The 19,886-nt window shown below is 54.1% G+C and overlaps 3 protein-coding genes across 14 annotated transcripts in view; 2 read left to right on the top strand and 1 right to left on the bottom strand.

Annotated features, from left to right (window-relative positions):
* Window positions 1-450: 450 nt before the first annotated feature.
* Window positions 451-4,227, bottom strand: MRPL2 (mitochondrial ribosomal protein L2). The gene is made up of 8 exons (XM_067752914.1): window positions 4,209-4,227; window positions 3,818-4,014; window positions 2,523-2,691; window positions 1,822-1,963; window positions 1,597-1,712; window positions 1,410-1,520; window positions 1,058-1,131; window positions 451-699 (listed from the first exon to the last, which is right to left on the bottom strand). The coding sequence occupies exons 2-8, from the start codon at window positions 3,911-3,913 to the stop codon at window positions 487-489; spliced, it is 921 nt and encodes a 306-aa protein (XP_067609015.1). The 5' UTR covers window positions 3,914-4,014; window positions 4,209-4,227; the 3' UTR covers window positions 451-486.
* On the top strand, window positions 4,152-16,180 carry KLC4 (kinesin light chain 4). Of its 12 annotated transcripts, none has more exons than XM_067752891.1 (18): window positions 4,159-4,242; window positions 4,577-4,724; window positions 5,069-5,153; window positions 5,850-6,131; window positions 7,134-7,364; window positions 8,996-9,077; window positions 9,662-9,872; window positions 10,324-10,411; window positions 11,504-11,605; window positions 11,851-12,024; window positions 12,339-12,438; window positions 12,638-12,690; window positions 12,904-12,974; window positions 13,156-13,264; window positions 13,855-13,995; window positions 14,297-14,448; window positions 14,767-14,830; window positions 15,703-16,180. In XM_067752891.1, the coding sequence occupies exons 4-18, from the start codon at window positions 5,874-5,876 to the stop codon at window positions 15,751-15,753; spliced, it is 1,887 nt and encodes a 628-aa protein (XP_067608992.1). In that variant the 5' UTR covers window positions 4,159-4,242; window positions 4,577-4,724; window positions 5,069-5,153; window positions 5,850-5,873; the 3' UTR covers window positions 15,754-16,180. The 12 variants fall into 12 exon arrangements, with proteins under 12 accessions (XP_067608997.1, XP_067609002.1, XP_067608992.1 ...); XM_067752893.1 differs by having other exon boundaries at window positions 4,181-4,242; window positions 4,619-4,724; window positions 5,074-5,153; XM_067752892.1 differs by having other exon boundaries at window positions 4,181-4,242; window positions 4,619-4,724.
* Window positions 16,181-17,431: 1,251 nt separating this feature from the next.
* The window catches only part of PTK7 (protein tyrosine kinase 7 (inactive)), a 60,072-nt gene continuing 57,617 nt past the window's right edge, over window positions 17,432-19,886 (top strand). Inside the window, exon 1 of the mRNA XM_067752886.1 lies at window positions 17,432-17,651. Coding sequence (XP_067608987.1) covers window positions 17,573-17,651 — 79 coding nt within the window. The 5' untranslated portion in view covers window positions 17,432-17,572. The remainder of the gene's footprint in view (window positions 17,652-19,886) is intronic.

Here is a 19,886-nt window from a genome sequence, read left to right as displayed (position 1 = left end):
CTGTCCCCAACCAGCGGCGCCGCCCGCCTAGCTCTGGGGGCCCGTCGCCCGCCCGCCCGGAGCCGCCGCTCATTTCCGCCAGGCCCAGCGGAAAGCTAGGGGCCCTGGGAGAGCGCCGGGGCGGAGCCGCCGGTGCCACCTCGGCGACGCGCGGCACCTCCTCCTCCGCCCTTTCCGTCTCCCTCCTCCTGGCACCGGAAGCGCCTTCCCCGCTTCCCAAAGTCAGAATTGGGAAAGACTTTGGAGGTGATTTATTCCCCCCTCCTCCATTACATATAAAGGCACGGAGCAAGGTGGGCCGGGGGCACTGGAAATGAGAGAGGAACGGCCCGTTTTTGCCCCATACTTTGCTTTCCTTTCTCCTTCCGCCAACGGTTGTTTGCTTCTGTCCCCGCGGCCCCCCCCCCATCCAGTATGTACCTCCTCCCTCCCACAAAAACCAGAAACAGATAAAAATGGGGGCCATTTTATTAGAGTCCAGGGATATCAGCTTTGGGCAGCAGCTGAGGGCAGCTTCACGTAACTCTTCATGGGGGGCAGTGGCCGGATCTTTCGGCCAGCCCAGCCCCCCTTGCGGTGCCATCGCCCACTGTTGGGCCTCTTTCCCAGCCAGCGGTTCCGCCCAGCTTTGCCGATGACCCGTTTGTTATGATCAACGTTGGATACTCGGCCCACTGTTGCTATGCACGTTTCCAGCACCTGACAGAGAAAGCAGATGGAGGGGAATGCACCGTGGGGGGAAAGAGCCTGACATTGTTGAGGGCATGGACTCTTGGGAGACTTCTTACACTTAAGGAGAGAAAGGAGAGGAGAGGGGGAAAGCACAACATAATTGAACCTGAGTGCAAGTCCTACAGCAGTTGAAAACAGAAGGCACTGTTCCCTACTCCATCATGGTGCCAGCCTGACAAGGCACGCCTAGTCACATGGCAGAAAAGGACAGACCCAGCTCGAGGCAGTTCTCAACATAAAACACCTGGGAGCTATCCTGGACAGGTTAGGTACATTCCAAAAATTCCTCCCTCGCTGATCCCTCCCACCTGCACCCCACACACACCTGCATCTGCCTCTTAGAGGGCAGCTGGATGATGGCTGTCCCATTCACCTTCCGTAGCAGCACACCACAGGTCCCTGGGAAAGGGAGAAACAGCTTTGCAACCCTCCACAGAGCAGGAGGTGGGGGGCAGATTTCCAAGGGGCCACACCCCACACACTCTGAGGAGGAGAAACACTGAAGCAGGATGCATGTAAGGTTTTAGGTCAAAACACAAGCACCTCTTCAGCCTTGTTTTTCCTTCTTTTTCTCTGCCATTGGACCAGATGTGGGCCCATGGGTTCAGAGAGTTGCAACCGCAGGTACCCCTTGGCCTTCCAAACTGTAAGATCCCAAGCAGCTCCTTTCTTCATACCTGCGGCTCGGATATACTGGGCCCCCCGGCCTGGCTCACTCTCCACATTGTTGATGAGGGTCCCCACTGGCAAGGCCCCAAGAGGGTGTGCATCCCCTTCCCGAGCAGCAACTAAAAGACAGAATTTCATCAGCACCAGAACCCTTGCAGCCTCCCAGGCCACACACATCTGGCAGCCATCTCTCACCTGCCATTCGGCCTATGTGGTCAGAGTTCAGGATTGTATCTCCAGCTTGCATGTTTTCTGTGGCAATGATCCAGCGTTTCCGGTTGCCCCCAGCAACCAGAGCTATGTCTGATGACCTGTTCAGAGTGAGGCACAGGTAAGCAGACCATCTAGGCAGCCTCACATCTCCTGAAAAGCCACAGAGCAGTCATTCAGCCATACCACCACCTCACATCCCAAACTTGCCTACAGGGATCATAGCGGACAGTGATGACCTTCTCCTCAAAGGGTCCTGGCTTGGATTGCTGCTCAGGCCGGAACCGCAGAAAGTCAATCATTCGATAACGTTGCTTGTGGCCCCCACCAATACCGTGCACTTGGATTCGGCCTGTGGTCAGGACAGTGCAGGGACATGACCCCAGTCAGACGAGTCAGTTCCCAGCATTGGGAACAGACCCATCCTAGGCAGAGAGCAGCGCTCCCCAACATTATGACACAAGCAGAAAATGATAAAAATTTGCACAGCACAATGGGGTCAGGGTGAACACCTACATGGAGCTTGGTAAAAACATAATTATGATATTGAAATTGTATAAAACATCCAGATAAAATCTCTACAAATTACTGAATTCAGTAAGTTTACTGAGAGCCATGTAACTCGTGTTCAATTTCAACTATTGTCAATTTTTGAAGGGTGTGAAGAGAAATGTCATATAACTTCCTGAGTATGTCCAGTTTTCTTCAACTACCTACATTATCTTTAGAAGCACAGACCACTTGTTTATTGCTTTGTATTCTACTCTCTCACTCTTACACACATACTACATGCAGAAGGAGTCCAATAAATGCTTTTTAATTACATTCCTCTGCCTGTATCAAAATACAGCCCTAGGATCCTGCCATGTTTTTGCCCTTTACTGCTGAAATCTTCGTGTCCTTGCTCCCACCTGTGTGGTTTCGGCCCCCAGACTTCCTCATCTTCACTGGCATAACGGTATACTTGGTACGACTCTTCCAGGACACAAACTTAGCACTAAGGGCCACAGAGGTAAGGACTGGGCGGCAGGGAAGCAACATCGAGGGAGAGGGCAGCGGAAGGAGGACATTGTTTGTCACCTAGAGATAAACAGAAATCTCTTTCACTTGAAAGCTAATTGAAGGAAAAGCTTCAGAGAACCAAGGGAGAGGGCACAAAGTTTAGCTTGTAGCCTCCTTCCTCCTGGAAGTCCCAGACCAGCTATCCAAAAACTCCACCCATCACAGCTTGCACAAATACCAGTTCGGAATGTTCATCTAGGTGTATGTGTGTTGATTACCTCTCCTCATCTGATCCTCTCACCTCTCAAGTATTTCTTCAATGGAATGTTCTCCCCTTGGTGCATCTTCTTCCAAATTTGGCTCAAAACTCTTCTTCTCTAAGAAACTTTTCCTTCCCTAAACAACTCCCTTCTCCAGGGCTGGTAACTTCCATACACCCATGTACCACCATTGGCATCAATACCTTCTGCCCATTTTGCTGCATGTTTCTGAGAGTTTTTCAGATATGAATGGAGGGGAGAGATCATTTATGTCTTGTTCCCTGCTGAATTCCCAGGCTGGTTTGGTTTTGAATTTTAAGTATGCATCTGCCAAACTCTACCATAAGTCTGAAAGGTCCGGGGAGGTAAGACTTAACTTCTCTTTTCTGTAACTCACCAGTCGCCCGCTAGGAACCTTGAGATATCTTCATGTTAGGCTCCTATTCTTGGTATCTTGCCCTGCATTCTCTAATCTCAGTAGTAACTCATCCTTAATGGTTATAATAATGGTTAAGGAGCCTAGGCTTTGAAGCCAGATTACCTAGCTCCAATGGTTGGTGTATGACCTTCGACTACTTATGTTTTCTCATATGTAAAATGGGAATACAATAACTAATTTGTAAAGTGATTGAAAGGAATTCATTTATTTAAAACGTCTATTACTTATGCTTGGCTTATGAGAGACAATAAATGTTAATTATTATTGAAACCTGTACATTTGTCTGTAAAGCACTTTCACCTCCAGTATCTTGTCTGAGGAATCCAGGGACCCTGTGAGATAGCAACACTTACAGAGGAGAAAGCTGAGGTTGAGAGTGACTTATCCAAGGTCACAGGCCGGCATGACTCCTAACCAGACTCGCATCCCCCACTTCGCTTCTCCTGGAGCCCCCTCTCCGGCTGCCCGAACGGAAACAGCCACATTCCCGGGTAAGGTGGATTACCTGGGTGGCCAGGAGCAGGCTTGGGCCGGGGACGGCGGCAATCCGGGGCGTCAGGCTCAGAGAGCCAAGAGCGCGGGTCAGTGCCCGCAGGGCCATGAGTTGGGCCAGGCTCGGCTGGGCTCAGCACGCCACCATTACCTGTAGCCAGGCCGTCTGGTGCTACTGGATGACTCTAACAGGTCCCCGTTCTGTCGCTCCTTAATGACGTAAAAAGAGGCAGTCAGAGAACCCGAGACAAAGCTGGACACACACCTCTTACGCTCCCTGCTCGCGGTAGAGCCAATCCCCGGGTGGCTCTTAGGTCGCGTGACTGTGGAACAGGCCCCGCCCCTTGGAGCCGTCAAAACAATTGCCTCGAGCGGCAGCCATGATGGATTTAAAGGCGCAGTACCTGCAAGAGCGGCAGCCAGACCGACGGACTGCGGGTGAGTCTTTGAGGGTACCTCTGGGGCTGAGAGTTGAAGTCCCGCTACCTCTTTCCTGCACTCCCAGACAAATGAACAAATAAGCCCCTCCGACCGAACTTAACACAACTCCAGTCAGCCTTAAAAACTCCGCCCCCCCCCGCGATTCTTCCCGCCCCTCGGCGTCTAGACAGAGGGACAGACGGCCTGCCCCGCCCCCTGCGCTACAGACTGACTCAGTGACCTCGGGATTGACAGTCCCGTGTCCTCGTCCGTGACGCGGACCTCGGCCGTCCATCCGCACCACCTCCCGTCACCTCCGCCCATCTCACTCTATCCCCACCCTGGGCCTCAGGGCAGGTCGACAGCCTGGGACACTTCTCCACCGCATTCCCAGGCCCGGGAGACCAGCTCCCAGCGCCGCGTTTCCCTGTGATCCCGCAGCCGCTCAGCAGACTTGCCGTTCTTCCCTGCATCATCGGGCGTCTGGGAGGTACCCTAAGGTGACTCCTCTCAGAGCCTGTTAGTATGTGATCATGATAGACACAAAACCATAGAAATGACTGGGCTAGGAGTGACCAGGTCTTCCTCCTCACCCTTTCCCAGACACGCCCCTTGCCGCAGGTCTCAGATCAAATCTCACTCCCTTCTTGGGAGAAAATAGCCCCCCAGGCTTGGGGTGGGAGGTTGGCTTGGGGAAGGAGGAGGGACATTGGTAGTCTTTGAAGACCTGTAGGCAGGGGAGGGAGGGCGTTTGTCCTGGGTGGGGCTCCATGCCAGGTCCTCTGGGTGGCTGTGAAGTGGTGAGAGAAGGGGTGGGAACTCTGGGCTTCTGGACTTTGGGCAGGGCAGATCCTTCTGAGTTCCTGGCTGTTTGAACAGAGTTTCCTCTGAGCTCCTGCCTGAACACCACAACCAAGGGCTATATACAGGTAAGAAAACTTCAAAGATGAGAAACAAGGCCCTTTTGAGGAAGTAGGAAGACTGCCTGAGACCTGGGGTTTCAGGCTAGTGGGGAAAGAGGCAGAGCTGACCAGGTTTGGAGATGCTGGGCTTAGCCCCGTGGGTGATGCAACCTGAAGACTTTGAGCCTCTAGGCCCCTCTCATCTGGGTCTTGTGATGAAGGCTCCTCTCCTTTTCTTCTCCCTCTCTTTCTTGGTTTAACTTTGAAAACTATTCCTTTCCCTTTTTTGAAAACTCTGCACTATTTTCTGCATACCTCTGGTCTGCTTTAACTCCATTCCCTTTGCAGCTCTCTCAGACACCCTCTGTGTTCCCTATAGTGCTGTCTCTCCTCCCTTGATTCCTTTTCCTAACCCAAGCTCTCTCTCCAGCTCCTCTTCTATTGTGTTCCTTAGTTCTAAATCCCTCTGCTACTTCTCAGCACCTTTGTTCTTTCTACAGTTTTTCGTTCAAGTCAATTTGTCTCCCTCTCTCTTTCCCACGACCTTAGTTTGTGTCTAGTGTCATCACAGGCTGCCTCCCCACTGGTCACTCTCCCTCTCCAATTAAACCACAGGGTCCCCCCCTACTGGTTCTCATCCCTTCATTTGGATCCCTCCCACCCAAGGCGCTCAGCCACTCTTTCCAATCTTTACCCCGCCTGAGCTCTGTTGTTTCTCTGTAGCCCAGGCAAGGTCCCCCAGCCAGGATGTCGGGCCTGGTATTGGGACAGCGGGATGAGCCTGCAGGGCACCGGCTCAGCCAGGAGGAGATCCTGGGGAGCACTCGTCTGGTGAGCCAAGGGCTGGAGGCCCTCCACAGTGAACACCAGGCTGTGCTGCAAAGCCTCTCCCAAACCATCGAGTGTCTGCAGCAGGGTGGCCATGAAGAAGGGCTGGTGCATGAGAAGGCCCGGCAGCTGCGCCGTTCCATGGAAAACATCGAGCTGGGGCTGAGTGAGGCCCAGGTGAGGGGGTGGAGGTGGTGCCACGTGGCCCAGGGTAGATGGAGGAGCAGTTGTCTGATTAGGGCTTTGAGGTCACTCGGGATCCCCTTGTCCTAGTAATTGCTTGCGTTCATTCACCCAGTAAATATGTATTAAGCTTCTACCATGTGCTAGGCACTACTCTCCTGGACACTAGAGACACATCACTGAACAAGAACAGCCATAAACCTTTGCCATCTTGGAGCTTACATTGTAGCTGGGGGAGGCAGACAATACATGAATAAATAAGTGATTCAGTATGCCACAATGATAACTGTTAAGAGTAAAAGGATAAAAATAAAGCAAGGAAGGGGACTAGGGCGTATGGGGAGAGGATACAGTTTGAGATAGGGTGGTCAATAAAAGTCTCATTGAAAAGGCACCATTTGAGCAAAGATTTGAAGATGAGAGAATGAGTCATACAGTAAATGGGGGAAGAGCATCCTAAACAGAGTGGACAGCAAGTGCAAAGGCCCCGACCTGGAGCCTTCCCGATGAGTTCACTGAGAGGCCAATGTGGCTGCAGGACAGTGAACGAGGGCAAGCAAAATAGAAAATGAAGTTGGAGAGGTGGTGGAGGCAGGGGACAGATCCTGTAGAACTGTAGGCCATTGTAAGGACTTGGCTTCCACTTTGAGTGAGACGGAAGCTATTGGAATGTTTTGAGTGGAGAAGTGATGTGGTTTAACATTTTAAAAGGATCATTTGGCTGCAGGGTTGAGACCAGACTCTAGGGGAACAAGGGCAGAAACAGGGAGGCCAGTGAGGAGGCAATTCTCATAATCCAGGTGGGACTTGATGGTGGCTTGGCCCAGGGCGGTAGCTCTGGAGGTGGTGAGAAATTGGATTCAGGGTATGTTTTGAAGGTAGAGTCATCACTACCCACCCCTTCCTCCTGGCCCCTGCCAGTCTTGCCGGCTTCTCTCCCGCCTATCCCTCAACACTCCTATCCAGAGCCCGGCGCTCACAGGATTGCCCACCTAGGTGATGCTGGCTTTGGCCAACCACCTGAGCACAGTGGAGTCGGAGAAACAGAAGCTGCGGGCTCAGGTCCGGCGGCTGTGCCAGGAGAACCAGTGGCTCCGGGACGAGCTGGCGGGCACCCAGCAGCGGCTGCAGCGCAGCGAACAGGCCGTGGCTCAGCTGGAGGAGGAAAAGAAGCACCTAGAGTTCCTGGGACAGCTGCGTCAGTATGACGAGGATGGGCACACCGCGGTGAGCACATGCAGGCGAGGCTGGCTGGGGGGCGGACAGCTGGGAGTCACCACAAACGTGGGCAATTGCTCCATCATCCATAAGGGCCAGCAGCCCTGCCCAGCCTGCCCCCACCTGGCAGAATTCAGGTCCTGACACCAACTCCAGATGACAGCAAGGGAGAAACAAGAGTCACTCATTCAGTCAACATTTGATCAAATGACTACTATATGTCAGGCGCAGTGCACTCTGTTGGGGATGCAAAGTAAACAAGGCAGGGTTCCTGCTCTGACAGTAATAGGTTTTTTTGAGGGGGACAGATAGGCATTTGGACAATTCCAGTTCAGAATCCTGAGCTCTGCAATTAGGGAAAGCACAGCCCAGTTGAGCAAGTCCTAAAATTTGCTCTCAAAATGTGTGGAATTTAACCCTCACTCAACAGGCATTTGTATATCTCTGTGCCTTAGGCAATGCAAGAAGATGTGTGGCAGGTAGATGTAAGGAACTACGAAAGAGAGTTTCTGCCTTCTTGAGCTTATAGTGTAGCTGTAGGAACAAGGCTTACGTGTGAGAACACGTATGTGACAACACAAACAGGAAGTGCCCAGTGCTGGAGGAGTGGTTCAGTCAGTGTGGGAGGGTCCCAAGGAGGTAGGTTCCTGGGGGCTGGAATGGTCTGAAAGATTCACAGAAGAGGCGGGGAACAGGGATGGGCAAGATTTAGGTTGGATTTTTTAAATTTTATTTTATTTATTTATTTATTTGGTTTAGGAATTGGGATGGATGTTGGTCGTCTATGAGGGAGAGGGAGGAGTTTTCTAGACCTGTGTGTGTGTGTCTGTGTATGTGTGTGTCTGTGTGTCTGTGTGTGTGTGTGAGATAGATTCATAGATAAGGCGCCAGGGCTGGAAAGGTGGTCTGACCCAGGGAAAGTGGGATGATTTGTATGGGACACACTGGTGAATCTGGGCAGGAGAGTTGCAAGTGTTTGTACAAGGTTGCAGTGCCTGGTGGGGTGAAGCATTTTTGCCTGGTGTGAAAGGTTATTCAGTGAGGATTGGGCACTACATACAGAGTTAGTGGTGGCAGATAAGGGTGTCAGGCTGAGCTAGACACTTTGGGTACATGTCAATAAGATAGGACACACTCCTGCCCTCAGGAGAGACAGGACAGACATGTAATCAGTGTAAACACACAGGGATCAACACGGGACTATAATTACAAGAGTTGAGGGGGAGAGAGGTGGAGGGTGAGGGTGCTTAGGAAGGAAGGAAGCTCTCTGGATGTGAAGGAAGGGAAAGTCATGACATTTTGGCCGAAGCATCTCTTGTTTTTGTTTCGTTGTTATTTTTTGTTTTTTGGGCTGTGCCGTGCGGCATGCGGCATCTTAGTTCCTGGACCAGGGATCGTACCCGTGCCCCCTGCAGTGGAAGCACGGCGTCTTAAACACTGGACCGCCAGGGAAGTCCCCATCTCTCATTTTTTATGAACAAGAGAGGCCTAAGCTTGGCGGGACAGATGCTGGCCTTCCCAGGGGCAGGGACATGAACAAGGGACTAGGCCCCACCTGTCAATGATTTCATGGTTTAGAGGGGGCGTGAAGAGGCTGCTGAGGCTATCTTGGCCCAGACATGCTGCTTCTTCCCTTCCAGGAGGAGAAGGAAGGTGATGCCTCCAAGGATTCCCTGGATGACCTCTTCCCCAATGAGGAGGAAGAGGACCCCAGCAATGGCTGTGAGTTGGAGGGTGAAGGAGGGGCGTCAGGAGGCTGGTCGCAGCTGTGGCCTACCCTGAACACAGGATGCTCACCATCCAGGAATAGGCTTTCCACTTCCTCTGGAGATGGGCCAGGGACCAGTACTTTGATTTCCTCAGCTTCCCCCTTATTCATCAACATGTATTAAGCACGTAGGCTGTGTCAGGCACTGTGCTGGGCACCAGGGAGACGAAGATGAGCATGACACAGGTCTTGCCAGTAAGGAGCTCACAGTCAAGTGGAAGAGTGACCCTGGAGGGGAAGAGTATGAGCTCCTCAAGGGAAACGACCAGGTCTTTCTTAACTTTGTATCCCTGGCAGCCCATGCCTCATGCTTATTGAGTAGTTTGTTGAATGAATGGGTGAACAAATGGGATTGTGATGGGCACGGGGCAAGGGAATGGTCAAAAGAGTAGCAGCTGAGGCAGGTCTATGCAGGGAGCCTGGTGGGGGGTAGGCACAGGCACGGAACAAGTCTTGGAGTGGGGTGGGGAGGGCAGACAGCAAAGGGAGAGGCAGTGTCATCTGAGGAAGTCTCCTGTCTTTTTCTGCGACGGTGTAGTGGCCCGTGGCCCGGGTGCCCAGCACAGTGGCTATGAGATCCCGGCAAGGTTGCGGACACTGCACAACTTGGTGATCCAGTATGCAGCCCAGGGTCGCTATGAGGTAGCTGTGCCACTCTGCAAGCAGGCACTGGAGGACCTGGAGCGCACGTCCGGCCGCGGCCACCCCGACGTGGCCACTATGCTCAACATCCTGGCTCTGGTGTATCGGTGAGTACGGGGTCCTCCTCGCATGAACCTGCCTCCACGTTCCCGCCTTGATCCGCCTTTGGCTCTCATTCCTCCTCTCCACAGGGAACCTCTTCTCCCTCCCACCTGGGGGCTTTCTTCTATACCAGACTCTTATTCTTTCATACCTGAGCCCTTGACCTCAGAGAATACTCATCCCTCAGGTTTTTTGCTTCTCTCATCTCTCCTCTGGGGAGGGTCTCCTTCTCTGTTTCTGTCTCTTGCATCTTATGCCTTATGGCCTTCTCTGGGCATGGCAACTCTCAGTGTGCGTCAGTGAACCCCTCTCACTGCTCCCACCAGGCTTCCTGTCTCCTCATGGGGGGGGCCCCAATCCCTAAATGTACCTCAATTGTCCCAAAGGGAAGGAAGTAAGGAGATGGCTTAGGGCCACAGTTCGGGCTAACCCCTTGCCACTTTTGTCCTCTTACAGGGACCAGAATAAGTATAAGGAAGCTGCCCTCCTGCTGAATGATGCCCTCAGCATCCGGGAGAGCACCTTGGGCCGGGACCACCCTGCTGTCAGTATTCCTTGCCCTCCTTCCCCTGTGCTCTCTCAGCTTGTTCATCTGCTTCCCTCAGCCCACTCCCTGGGGCTTCTCAGGAGGGAGGCATGAAGACTCATTTCTCCTAGGCACTGTCTGCTGATCCCAGTGGTCTCAACTCTGAGACCCAATGACTCCTTATAATGAATATTTTCCTAAAACTTAACTCGTAGATAATGTAACCAACCTACCCGTATAATTTCCTCAAAAGTTGAATGATACCCTATTAATATAAAAAAGAAACAAGGAAGGTAGTTTATAATAAAATAATATGTATAATACATTACAGTAAGATGAAAATGCAAAACAATAACAGTTGTGTTGAGTACAACAATGCTAGAAGACATAATATAGTAGTCTGATATATAATGACTGAATAACTTTAGATTTAGAAGAAGTAAAACCAGTAAGTCATTCTACATAAAAATACATATTAGAAAAATGACAGAGCAGAAGAATTGGCGCATGCAAGATTAAAATCCAGTGTTAGAATAAGTAATAATGGACCAGATTTATTTGTCTGTGATAAGAGAGAGAGAGAAATAACCTTAAGTAGGGATAGCATGCCAAGACAAATGCTAGATTTGTCAAAGTGGAGACAATGAGAAATAAGATATTTTTGAAAATGAGCTGACTGTGGAAAAAGAATTCCCTGTGTTATGACGCATGATAGGCAGGGATGATGTAGCTCAGAAAACATAACTCCTGTCTTGATATCCCACCAAGCTTCAAAGCTTATATTCAGTGTTTGAAAGCCTGGCAGGACATTCAAAAGTTGCCTGAGCTGTCCCACACAGGCAGTACATCTGTAGCATCCTTGCCTCCCCAAAGGCCCCCAATATTTATGGCAACCAAAAATACCCTGCCTCCAGAAATGTCTAAAAGTCTATTTAGAGGGTGATACCACCCCCATGGAGAACCTCAGAGCCACGGGGGTCAGTACTTTCCCCTCCGCCGCCTCTGGTTCGGGTGGCAGAGTCCACTTGTCTGGGCGTTGTGCAGTGTGGGGCCCTGCTGTTCAAGGTCCTTTGCATCCAGTTTCTGATGGGGGCAGGCCTGTCTTCCTAGGTGGCTGCCACACTCAACAATCTGGCTGTGCTCTATGGCAAGAGGGGCAAATACAAGGAGGCGGAGCCGCTGTGCCAGCGGGCCCTGGAGATTCGAGAAAAGGTGCCTGTGCCCTCTGCCTGTTCTTCCCTGTTGCGGTGACCCCTCGTCCACCATCTCTCTTCTGATCTACCCTTGCCCCTCACTTCTTTTCGTCTCACCCCCCATCTCTGCCTTATTCCCTGTTCCATCATTCCTTTCCCCCTGCTCCCTGCATGGGCACATGCACACACACACACATGCACACGCACACACACACAAGCACACACATAGTCACAGCCAGCTGTCTGTCCTTTGTACTCCTCCAGGTCCTGGGCACCAACCACCCAGATGTGGCAAAGCAGCTGAACAACCTGGCCCTGTTGTGCCAAAACCAGGGCAAGTATGAGGCTGTGGAGCGCTATTACCGGCGGGCACTGGCCATCTACGAGGGGCAGCTGGGGCCGGACAACCCTAATGTGGCCCGGACCAAGAACAACCTGGTGAGGGCAAAGGTGGTGGGAGGAGGGAAGGGGGAGCATCACAGTCTGGTACACTGACCTCATCGCCTTTGTGCCCAGCTCTGGGGCTGCCTTTGGGGCTGAGGGGTCTGCTTCCTTCCCATGGGAAGGCAGAAGTTCCGTAGCCTCTTGGGAGTGGAGTGGAGTGGGAACACCCTGGACCCTGCAGCTAGACAAAGAGGTGTGAGGTGGATCTCTGGGGAAAGTCATAAAGAGACCAAGAAGTGGAAATCCCAGGCCTGGCCGAGACCTTATCTCTACCTCTTGCTCCTGTGTTTTTGCCTTCCTGCCCCCAGGCTTCCTGTTACCTGAAACAAGGGAAGTATGCTGAGGCTGAGACACTCTACAAAGAGATCCTGACCCGTGCCCATGTGCAGGAGTTTGGGTCTGTCGATGGTGAGTGGTGAGGGCCTGGGCAGGGAGCTGCAGGGAGGAAAGGAAATGCAGACCAAAGGTTGGGGGGTTGACCACAGTGGTTCCCAAGGGGGAACCAGACCCCTTTAGTCCAGCCCTGTCGGCCTCTGGGTCCTGGCTCCCCCGTACTGTCCAGCTCCGTTCTCTAACCGTGCCACCCCATCCCATGTATCACCCCCAGACGACCACAAGCCCATCTGGATGCATGCAGAGGAGCGGGAGGAAATGAGCAAAGTGAGTGGGGGGCCCAGCCTGGGGAGCCCGAGGCTACCAGGGCCTCTGACTTACTCCTGACCCAGCCCAGCTCCTCATTTCCCATCCAAGCACCAGCCCCAGGTGCATGGTGCCTTCCCCAGCCCAGCTTGCACCCCGGCCCTGTGCCAGCTTGTACCCAAGCGTCTCGGTACTCTCATCTCTGGCTTCACCTCCCCCTCTGTCCTCCTGCAGAGCCGGCACCGTGAGGGCAGTACGCCCTACGCCGAGTATGGAGGCTGGTACAAGGCCTGCAAAGTGAGCAGGTGAGCTGCGGGTGAGCAGCCGGCTTGGCCTCCGATGCCCTCCATCCAAGCCTGGCTTCCGGCTTCCTGGACCTTCCCCTTCTTCCCTTGGACCTTCCCTCGGCCTTAGCTCTGCTCCCTCTCTCTCCTGCTTGTTTTCTGAGTCCATCTTCTTTTCCTTCCCTGGTCTCCCCTGTCACAGCCCCACAGTAAACACGACCCTGAGAAACCTCGGAGCTCTGTACAGGCGCCAGGGAAAGCTGGAGGCAGCTGAGACCCTGGAGGAATGTGCCCTGCGTTCCCGGAAACAGGTCAGAGACCAAGAGGGGAAGGAGGTCTGCAAGGTAGGGCCCTGGGGACAGGATGGAGGACCACTGAGGCTGCTTGTGACTCTCTGAAGGGTAAGAGGAGAGGCTGAGGAGGAAGACAGGACAGGCAGGTGAGACTCTTTTGTGACTGTGGTTGTTTTTTAAGTGTGTTCTTACCCCCTACCTGCCCTTTGTGGTCAGGACTCCAAGGTTCATTTCACTAAATGGGACTATTATGGGAAGCCCTGCCTTTTGATAATGTGAAGAATCTTCTGAGGCGGGGCACGGGCAGTGTGGGTGAGAGGGTTGTGGTTGAGGGGAGCCCTGAATCGGAGTTTCTCAAGTTGAGGGTCTTGACTCAGTGGGTCCTGAAATCAGTTCAGTGTGGGCCTCGGCTAAAGATGGATGTGTATCTTTATGTAGGAACGCATTGCAAATAGAAAAGGTGAGTGTCTCCTTTCCAGTATGTGTGTACTGGGAAGTCTCAAAGAAAAATGTATTCTTTGTTGCGGCTGATGGTGAGAAAAAGTTTGGAAGCCCCATCCTGAGGAGTTCAGAAGTGGGAAGTCCCAGCTCCTTCCTTTTCCTTCCAGGGCACTGACCCTATCAGTCAGACCAAGGTGGCTGAGCTGCTTGGGGAGGGTGACGGTGGAAGGACCTCCCAGGAGGGCCTTGGTGGCAGTGTGAAATTTGAGGGAGGTGAAGATGCCTCAGTGGCTGTGGAGTGGTCAGGGGTAAGTCTGATCGTCGCCCCTTGATCTCTCCTGCCTCTCCTGCTGGTGGTGGTGAGAGGCTCTGAGCCTGTAGGATGCGTGTAGGATGTGCGTGTCGGAGGGGATGTTGTCCCCGTCCCAGTTCAGTTAGCCCATCCCTCTCAGGGGTCTCTCTGCAAGCCAGCTGTTGACCAGGCTCTTGTTTTCAGTCGCTGGGCTTTTGGGGGGAGGGGGAGGTGTGCAGAATAAATGGCAGGAGTGGACTCAGAGGCCAGTCTGCCTGGGATCCCTTTAGCTTCTGTTCCCCATCCCTCTCTGGCAGGATGGCAGTGGGGCCCTGCAGAGGAGCGGCTCTCTGGGCAAGATCCGAGATGTGCTTCGTAGAAGCAGCGAACTCCTGGTGAGGAAGCTCCAGGGGACCGAGCCCCGGCCCTCCAGGTACACACTGAGACTGAGATATGGCAGAGTGGGCAGGTGAGCCCTGGCCTCCAACTCCGCTTGGCCCCTCACCTCTGGAGGAGAAGAATCTTGGAGAGAAACATGGAGGAGGTCACTGGGGTGGCTGTGGAGAGAGAGTGTGGGAAAAATGGGTGCCCCAGTGCGGGGACAACAGTACCTGAGAAGATGCTGGTGACTGATGAAGACAAGAGAGTGCGTGTATGTGTGCGGGGGCGGGGGGTCAGATGGTGGGGAGGCAATGATCTGAGTGTGTATGGTGGTGCCCAAGAGTCCCAAGCGTTAGGGCCACCCATGGGAAGAGAAGAGGCCTCGATTCTTTCTTTTCCATTGTAGCGGCAACATGAAGCGGGCAGCCTCCTTGAACTATCTGAACCAACCAAGTGCAGCACCCCTCCAGGTGAGAGCAGTGCTCGTGAGTGTGTTGGTGGGTGAGAAAGAAAGGATAAGCCCAGTGGGGAGAGGGGAGAGTCGAGAATCATCTGGGATGAAGGCTTTGCCAGGGAATTGGAGGTGGGCAGACAGGAATCAAGCAGCTTGTTGGGGGTGGTGACCGCCAAGGGACAGTTTCGGGCCAGAGATAGTAGCAGATAAATTAATCAGGAGGGGAACAGGAATGAATGTTCTCTAAATGGGTACTTTGGAATTATGAATAATTCAGGAATGATTTGGGGATACTAATTGGTCTCCTCCTATAGCCACCATACTCCTCACCTTGGGGACTCAGCAGTAGATGAGAAGGGAAAAAGAAAAAAAAAGCATTAACTCATCTCCATTTGAGAAAACAGCAATGACTTTTTTTTTTTTTTTCTTTTTGGAGAAGAGTTCTCTGCTTTATTTCATTAGCGACGTCAGTGAGAAATTATGCAAAGGATGTATTGATGAGAATTAGTCTCTATAAGGTTACCCCGAAGCACTTTTACATCATGATATTGTAGAGATCGTATAAAGACTGTACAAGTTATATAAAAAGAAATGAGTCTCTGTTAAAGAAGTAGCAATGACATTTTAATGGGAAACGACCACCTGTATCAACACATTCAAAGTATATGCCAATATTCATGTGGTTCTTCCAGGTATTTTCTCCACCAGATTGTGGCCTTCTGGGAAATCGTAGCAAAGACTAAACAAAGCCCAGAGCTTGGGGTTGAGGTTACGGGCTCCATCCTAGGTCCAGAGAGAGACTGCAGCCGTGAGATGGATAAGACTCCAGGGGACAGTCTTTGGGAGGCTGAGGTCCCTGGGCTGATGGCATGCTATTGTCTATTTCAGGTCTCCCGAGGCCTCAGTGCCAGCAGTATGGACCTCTCTTCAAGCAGCTGACATTCATCCCACCCCCCCAGGTCTGCTGGGTCCCCCACACAGTCCTCACAGCATTCCCTATTGCTCCTGGCTCTTCCAGCCCCAAGGTGGGACAGTGAAGGGGGAGCAGTTAACCAGAAGATTGCTGCTGCTCCCTCCTTAGGGTCTCAGCTCCCTCCTCAGGAATCCCCCTCAGGAAGGACCCTCAGGACATCCTCTCCCCACCCTGTGGTACTCTAGAGTAGCTAGCTCTGCTACTAGGGGCCCCAGAGTGGGTAAGGAGCGGGTCTGCACCTCAGAGATGCAGCCTGCAGCTGGCTTTTCTGTCAGAGGGTTTGGGGCTGGCCAGCCAACCTGCCTTGCCCTGGCCTCTCTTGTTCCCTCTGCTGCCTCACTTCAGGTCCGTGTATTTCACTTTACCTAAATAAAAGAATCAGGTAACCATTCAGCCACTTGAGTCCTAACTGAAGAGGGTAGGAAGCAAGGGTGGTGTTGGGGCCCCTCACAGAAGGGTGAGGGGCAGTGATGGATGGGGCAATAGGAGGAATGTTGCTTCTTGGATCTCTCCTCTCTTCCTTCCCCTGTTTGTATCCTCTCCAGCAGGGCCTGCAGGCAGGCGTCTGGGGGATGGGGGGAGGCCCACAACCCAAGGAGAAGGTGCTGTGGACTGCGTTGTCAGGGACATGTGGCGGCCATGTGGCAGGACCCTGGAGTCCTGGCGCCACTGCTCCTGGCCTGTGAGGCCCTCTGTGGTGGCCCCTCCTCCTCCCAGCTGCTTGGGGGAAGGGAGGTCTAAGCAGGCCTGGGGGGCCCTCTGGAGCCAGAGGGGGATGAGGCACTTACTATCCATACCCTCTCGGCATATCCTGGAGGCCCAGCAGCAGCTGGGGCCCATCTTCCAAAGCTTGACTCCTCCTGACCCGCCTCCTACACCCCTTGCTGCTTTCACAACAAAGAAAGAATGTGGGGGTGGTGGCGCTGGGGGTGGGGGGCGCCTGGAACAAGGGCTGTACTGGGCCTCCCCACAGCTGGAGACTTGGCCATGCCCTGACACAGCCCAGACTGCCTGGAGATGGACTTGGGATGAATCTGTCAGTTTAACAGCCTTCAGCCTGGTGTTCAGAGAGCCCAGTCTCTCTCTACCTTTGGGTTCAGATTGGTCCAGAGCCAAACCAGACCCTAGCCATGCACTGGTCCTCCTCTTCTCCAGGCTACTTCTCTCCTGGGGCGCCACAGTATCTCCAGTTTACCTTGCTTGGGGACACCAAGGACACCCTTCTGTTCTGGATCTCCCTCCGGATTTCAGGTTGCTGAGAAGTGAGCCAGAACCCACCCTTTCACCTCCCACCCGGAGAATTTGGGGGAACTGTTGGTCACAGCCCTCAGGAAAGCCCAGAAACCACGATCTTCCCCAGGAGCCACGGAATCACAAAAGTCACTTTAGGTCCCCTGAGTCCCTGCACACTAGGTGGTAGGCACAGCATCCGCTCCCCTATCTCTCTCAGGTCCCCACACTCCCCCGGGGCCTCCTTCTCTCTGTCCCCCATCCGTCTCCAGACCCCTCCCCCAAGTAGGAGCTCCTCCCCACAACGGCGGGGAGGGGGGCGTCGAGGGGGCGTCGCGGGGCGGGGCTTGGCGGCGGCGGCGGCGGCGCGCGACGGCTCGGACGGAGGTACCGGGCGCGCGCGGCTCCAGCTCGGGACGCCTCGGGCTCTGACTCTGGTTGCGGCTGCTGCAGCGGTACCCGCGCTCCGGTGCGCTCGGCCTCCTGGGCCCGCCGGGGAGCGCTGACCGCTAGCCCGCCGTGCGCCCGCCCGCCCCCTTTCCCGGGCCCGCCGGGATGGGAGCCGCGCGCGGAACCCCGAGCAGCCCTCGCCGGCTGCCTCTGCTCAGTGTCCTGCTGCTGCCGCTGCTGGGCGGTGAGTCCCGGCGAGCTGGGGGAGCGCGGGAGCCCCTAGGGCCAAAGGGGGCGCCGTGGAGGTGGGCTTGGACAACTGGAGCAGGGGAGACACACGGGCGTAGGGCAGGGGCTCGCTGGGCGGGGGACGAGGTCCCGGCGGCCGGGAGATGGCGAAGCCCCCGCTTACTCGGCCGGGCCCCTCTCGTCCCCGCGCCCGCGAGGACGCGTTTCCAGCCTCCCCGGAGTTTTCCCTGCGCGAGCCGGGAGTTTGCTCGGGAACTGCCGGGAGTTGCCGGCTCCCGGGCTCCAGTGGGGCGTTTCTTTGCGGGGGAGAAACGGCGCCGCCCCCCCACTTAGGGGGTGCAGCGCGGTGGCTGAGGGTGGGGGAGATGGAGTCCCCCCGGCAAGCTCAGCCTAGGTGAGGGAGGCCGGCCTGTGGCCGGATGCGGGACCGACCGGCGCGCGGAGCGCGGAGCTTTGTTACCTATGCCGGCCCGACGCTCCCGGCTTCCCTCCTCCAAGTTCCTGGGACAGGCTGGGACCCAGACGGCCCTGCTGGTGAGGGCGGAAGAAGGGAAAGAAGAGTGAGGGTCCGTCCCATCTCCTCCAGCTCCCGGCCCCAGCCCTGAGCCCACTCCCTCCCAGGGTCGGATCTGGGAGCTGAGAGTCCCAGGCTGTCTCGGTGACTCATGTGTGAAGGCCGCTGCCAAAATCGGGCATGGCCGGCCTGCAAAGGTGCGGACGGGGTTGGTTCTGCTCCTTCCTGGATTTCCATCCTCTCTCTCCTCAGCAAGGAAAGAAAATCTCTCTTTCTACGGGCAGAAAGGCAAAAAGAGTTCATTCCGTCTTCTTGGAGGGCCTCAGCATTTTGATGAGGGTGTGGCCCCTATCTCTAGGGCAGACTGGACCCGAACCCTCCCCTCGCTTTATTTCCTGGCTTGGTCACACCTGAGAGTCACCACCGAGGTGTTGAAGTGCTTTAGAGGAAAGCCCCAAGCTACCCGCACACCCCAAACACTCTGGACTGGAAGTATGCCCCTCGCACCCCGTGTCCCCTTCCAAAACCCACGATCTTTGGTGATGATCCTGGCAGCAGCCCTCTCTGGGGCAACTCTGCCCAAGAGACCTGGTCCAAGCTTATCACTTTCCTCCTCTTTTGAAGAGTGGCCATGGGGAGGGTGGGGGTAGAGAATTGCCTTTTCTGACATCTCCCTGGCCTGCCAGCTGTTGAGGGGTTTGGTGCTGATGGAATGGAACATCTCCCACACCCCTAGTTGTAAAAGGGGAGGTAATTGTAACCCAGGACCCAGAGGTAAGAACAAGTTCCTGGGATTCGGAGGAGGTGTTTCTGGAGCTGCCCCGTGTTCCTTCTGATGTGTGGGGTGGTAATGCTCACGGCAGAACCCACATCTGCTCCGGGAGGAAGTATGGAAGTTTTTTGCACAGCCAGCATAGGGGGCCCAGCCATATGGGCCAGCTCACAGGCTTCCTAGGTCTGCAGGCTGTTTGGGTTTTGGTGTGTGGGGTGCCAGATATGGCTGCCCTCGCTGCTGATGTTTAGAGTTCTGGGGAAGATTCTGGTGGAGACGGGGCTCTTGTTCAACAAATGCTAAATTCCTAAATTCCTTGCGTGAGAAGACGACTCTGATGTTAAGCGATGTTAATCTGGTGACTGGCGTTTAGCGAAGGGGTGGGTTCTGGTGGGGGGAGTTAGGGCAGGCTGAGGGCTGGGGACTGGAGGTCTGGAATCTCCTCTGGGGGTGGGGAGATGTCTTGTGCTCAACAAAGGAACATTTTAATGAGAGCCTTAAATCAGGCCCATCAGATGTGTCTTAGTGTGGAACCTGCCCATGCGCTGTAAACAGTTTCAATCGAGGCTGAGGCGCTTGCTGTCTGTCTTCTGGTGAAATCCGGGGGCTCAACCCGCCCCTGGATGGCATGACTTCAGCGGGCTATGATTTTTCAATAGAAAACGGTAGATTTTTCCATCTCATTGTGTAATTAGCTGGATTTGTAGTGAGACCCCGCTGCTAATAAGGCAGGAGTAGGGGACCTAGGCCGGCTAGGTTTGTGGATTAGGCCATTTTGAAGTTTGGGTAATTATGCTGTAAACGGCTGAGGAACTTTCCGAACTTTGAGGTCCCCGTTGTGATAAACATGGTGGAGGAGGCGGAGAGGGCTTGACGTTTGAAACCTGGGATTCTTCGCCTCGCCGCTGGAGTGGTTGGTTGGGGTCACCACCCATCCCTCTTCC

The sequence above is a fragment of the Pseudorca crassidens genome, chromosome 10 (assembly GCF_039906515.1).
Source record: "Pseudorca crassidens isolate mPseCra1 chromosome 10, mPseCra1.hap1, whole genome shotgun sequence".
NCBI classification, from domain to species: Eukaryota; Metazoa; Chordata; class Mammalia; order Artiodactyla; family Delphinidae; genus Pseudorca; species Pseudorca crassidens.
The sequence above is the reverse complement of the archived record's forward strand: the minus strand, read 5'-3'. Positions and strand labels throughout refer to the sequence as shown.

Excerpts from the sequence above, each read along its gene's own strand:
- MRPL2 (XM_067752914.1), bottom strand. The coding sequence starts at position 3,913 with ATGGCCCTGCGGGCACTGACCCGCGCTCTTGGCTCTCTGAGCCTGACG. Across the intron at positions 1,521-1,596 it reads CCACATAGGCCGAATGGCAG|TTGCTGCTCGGGAAGGGGAT; the intron begins GTGAGAGATGGC and ends TCTGTCTTTTAG. Across the intron at positions 1,132-1,409 it reads CCAGTATATCCGAGCCGCAG|GGACCTGTGGTGTGCTGCTA; the intron begins GTATGAAGAAAG and ends TCCCTTTCCCAG.
- KLC4 (XM_067752896.1), top strand. The coding sequence starts at position 5,874 with ATGTCGGGCCTGGTATTGGGACAGCGGGATGAGCCTGCAGGGCACCGG. Across the intron at positions 6,132-7,133 it reads TGGGGCTGAGTGAGGCCCAG|GTGATGCTGGCTTTGGCCAA; the intron begins GTGAGGGGGTGG and ends TTGCCCACCTAG. Across the intron at positions 13,996-14,296 it reads TGGCTGTGGAGTGGTCAGGG|GATGGCAGTGGGGCCCTGCA; the intron begins GTAAGTCTGATC and ends CCTCTCTGGCAG.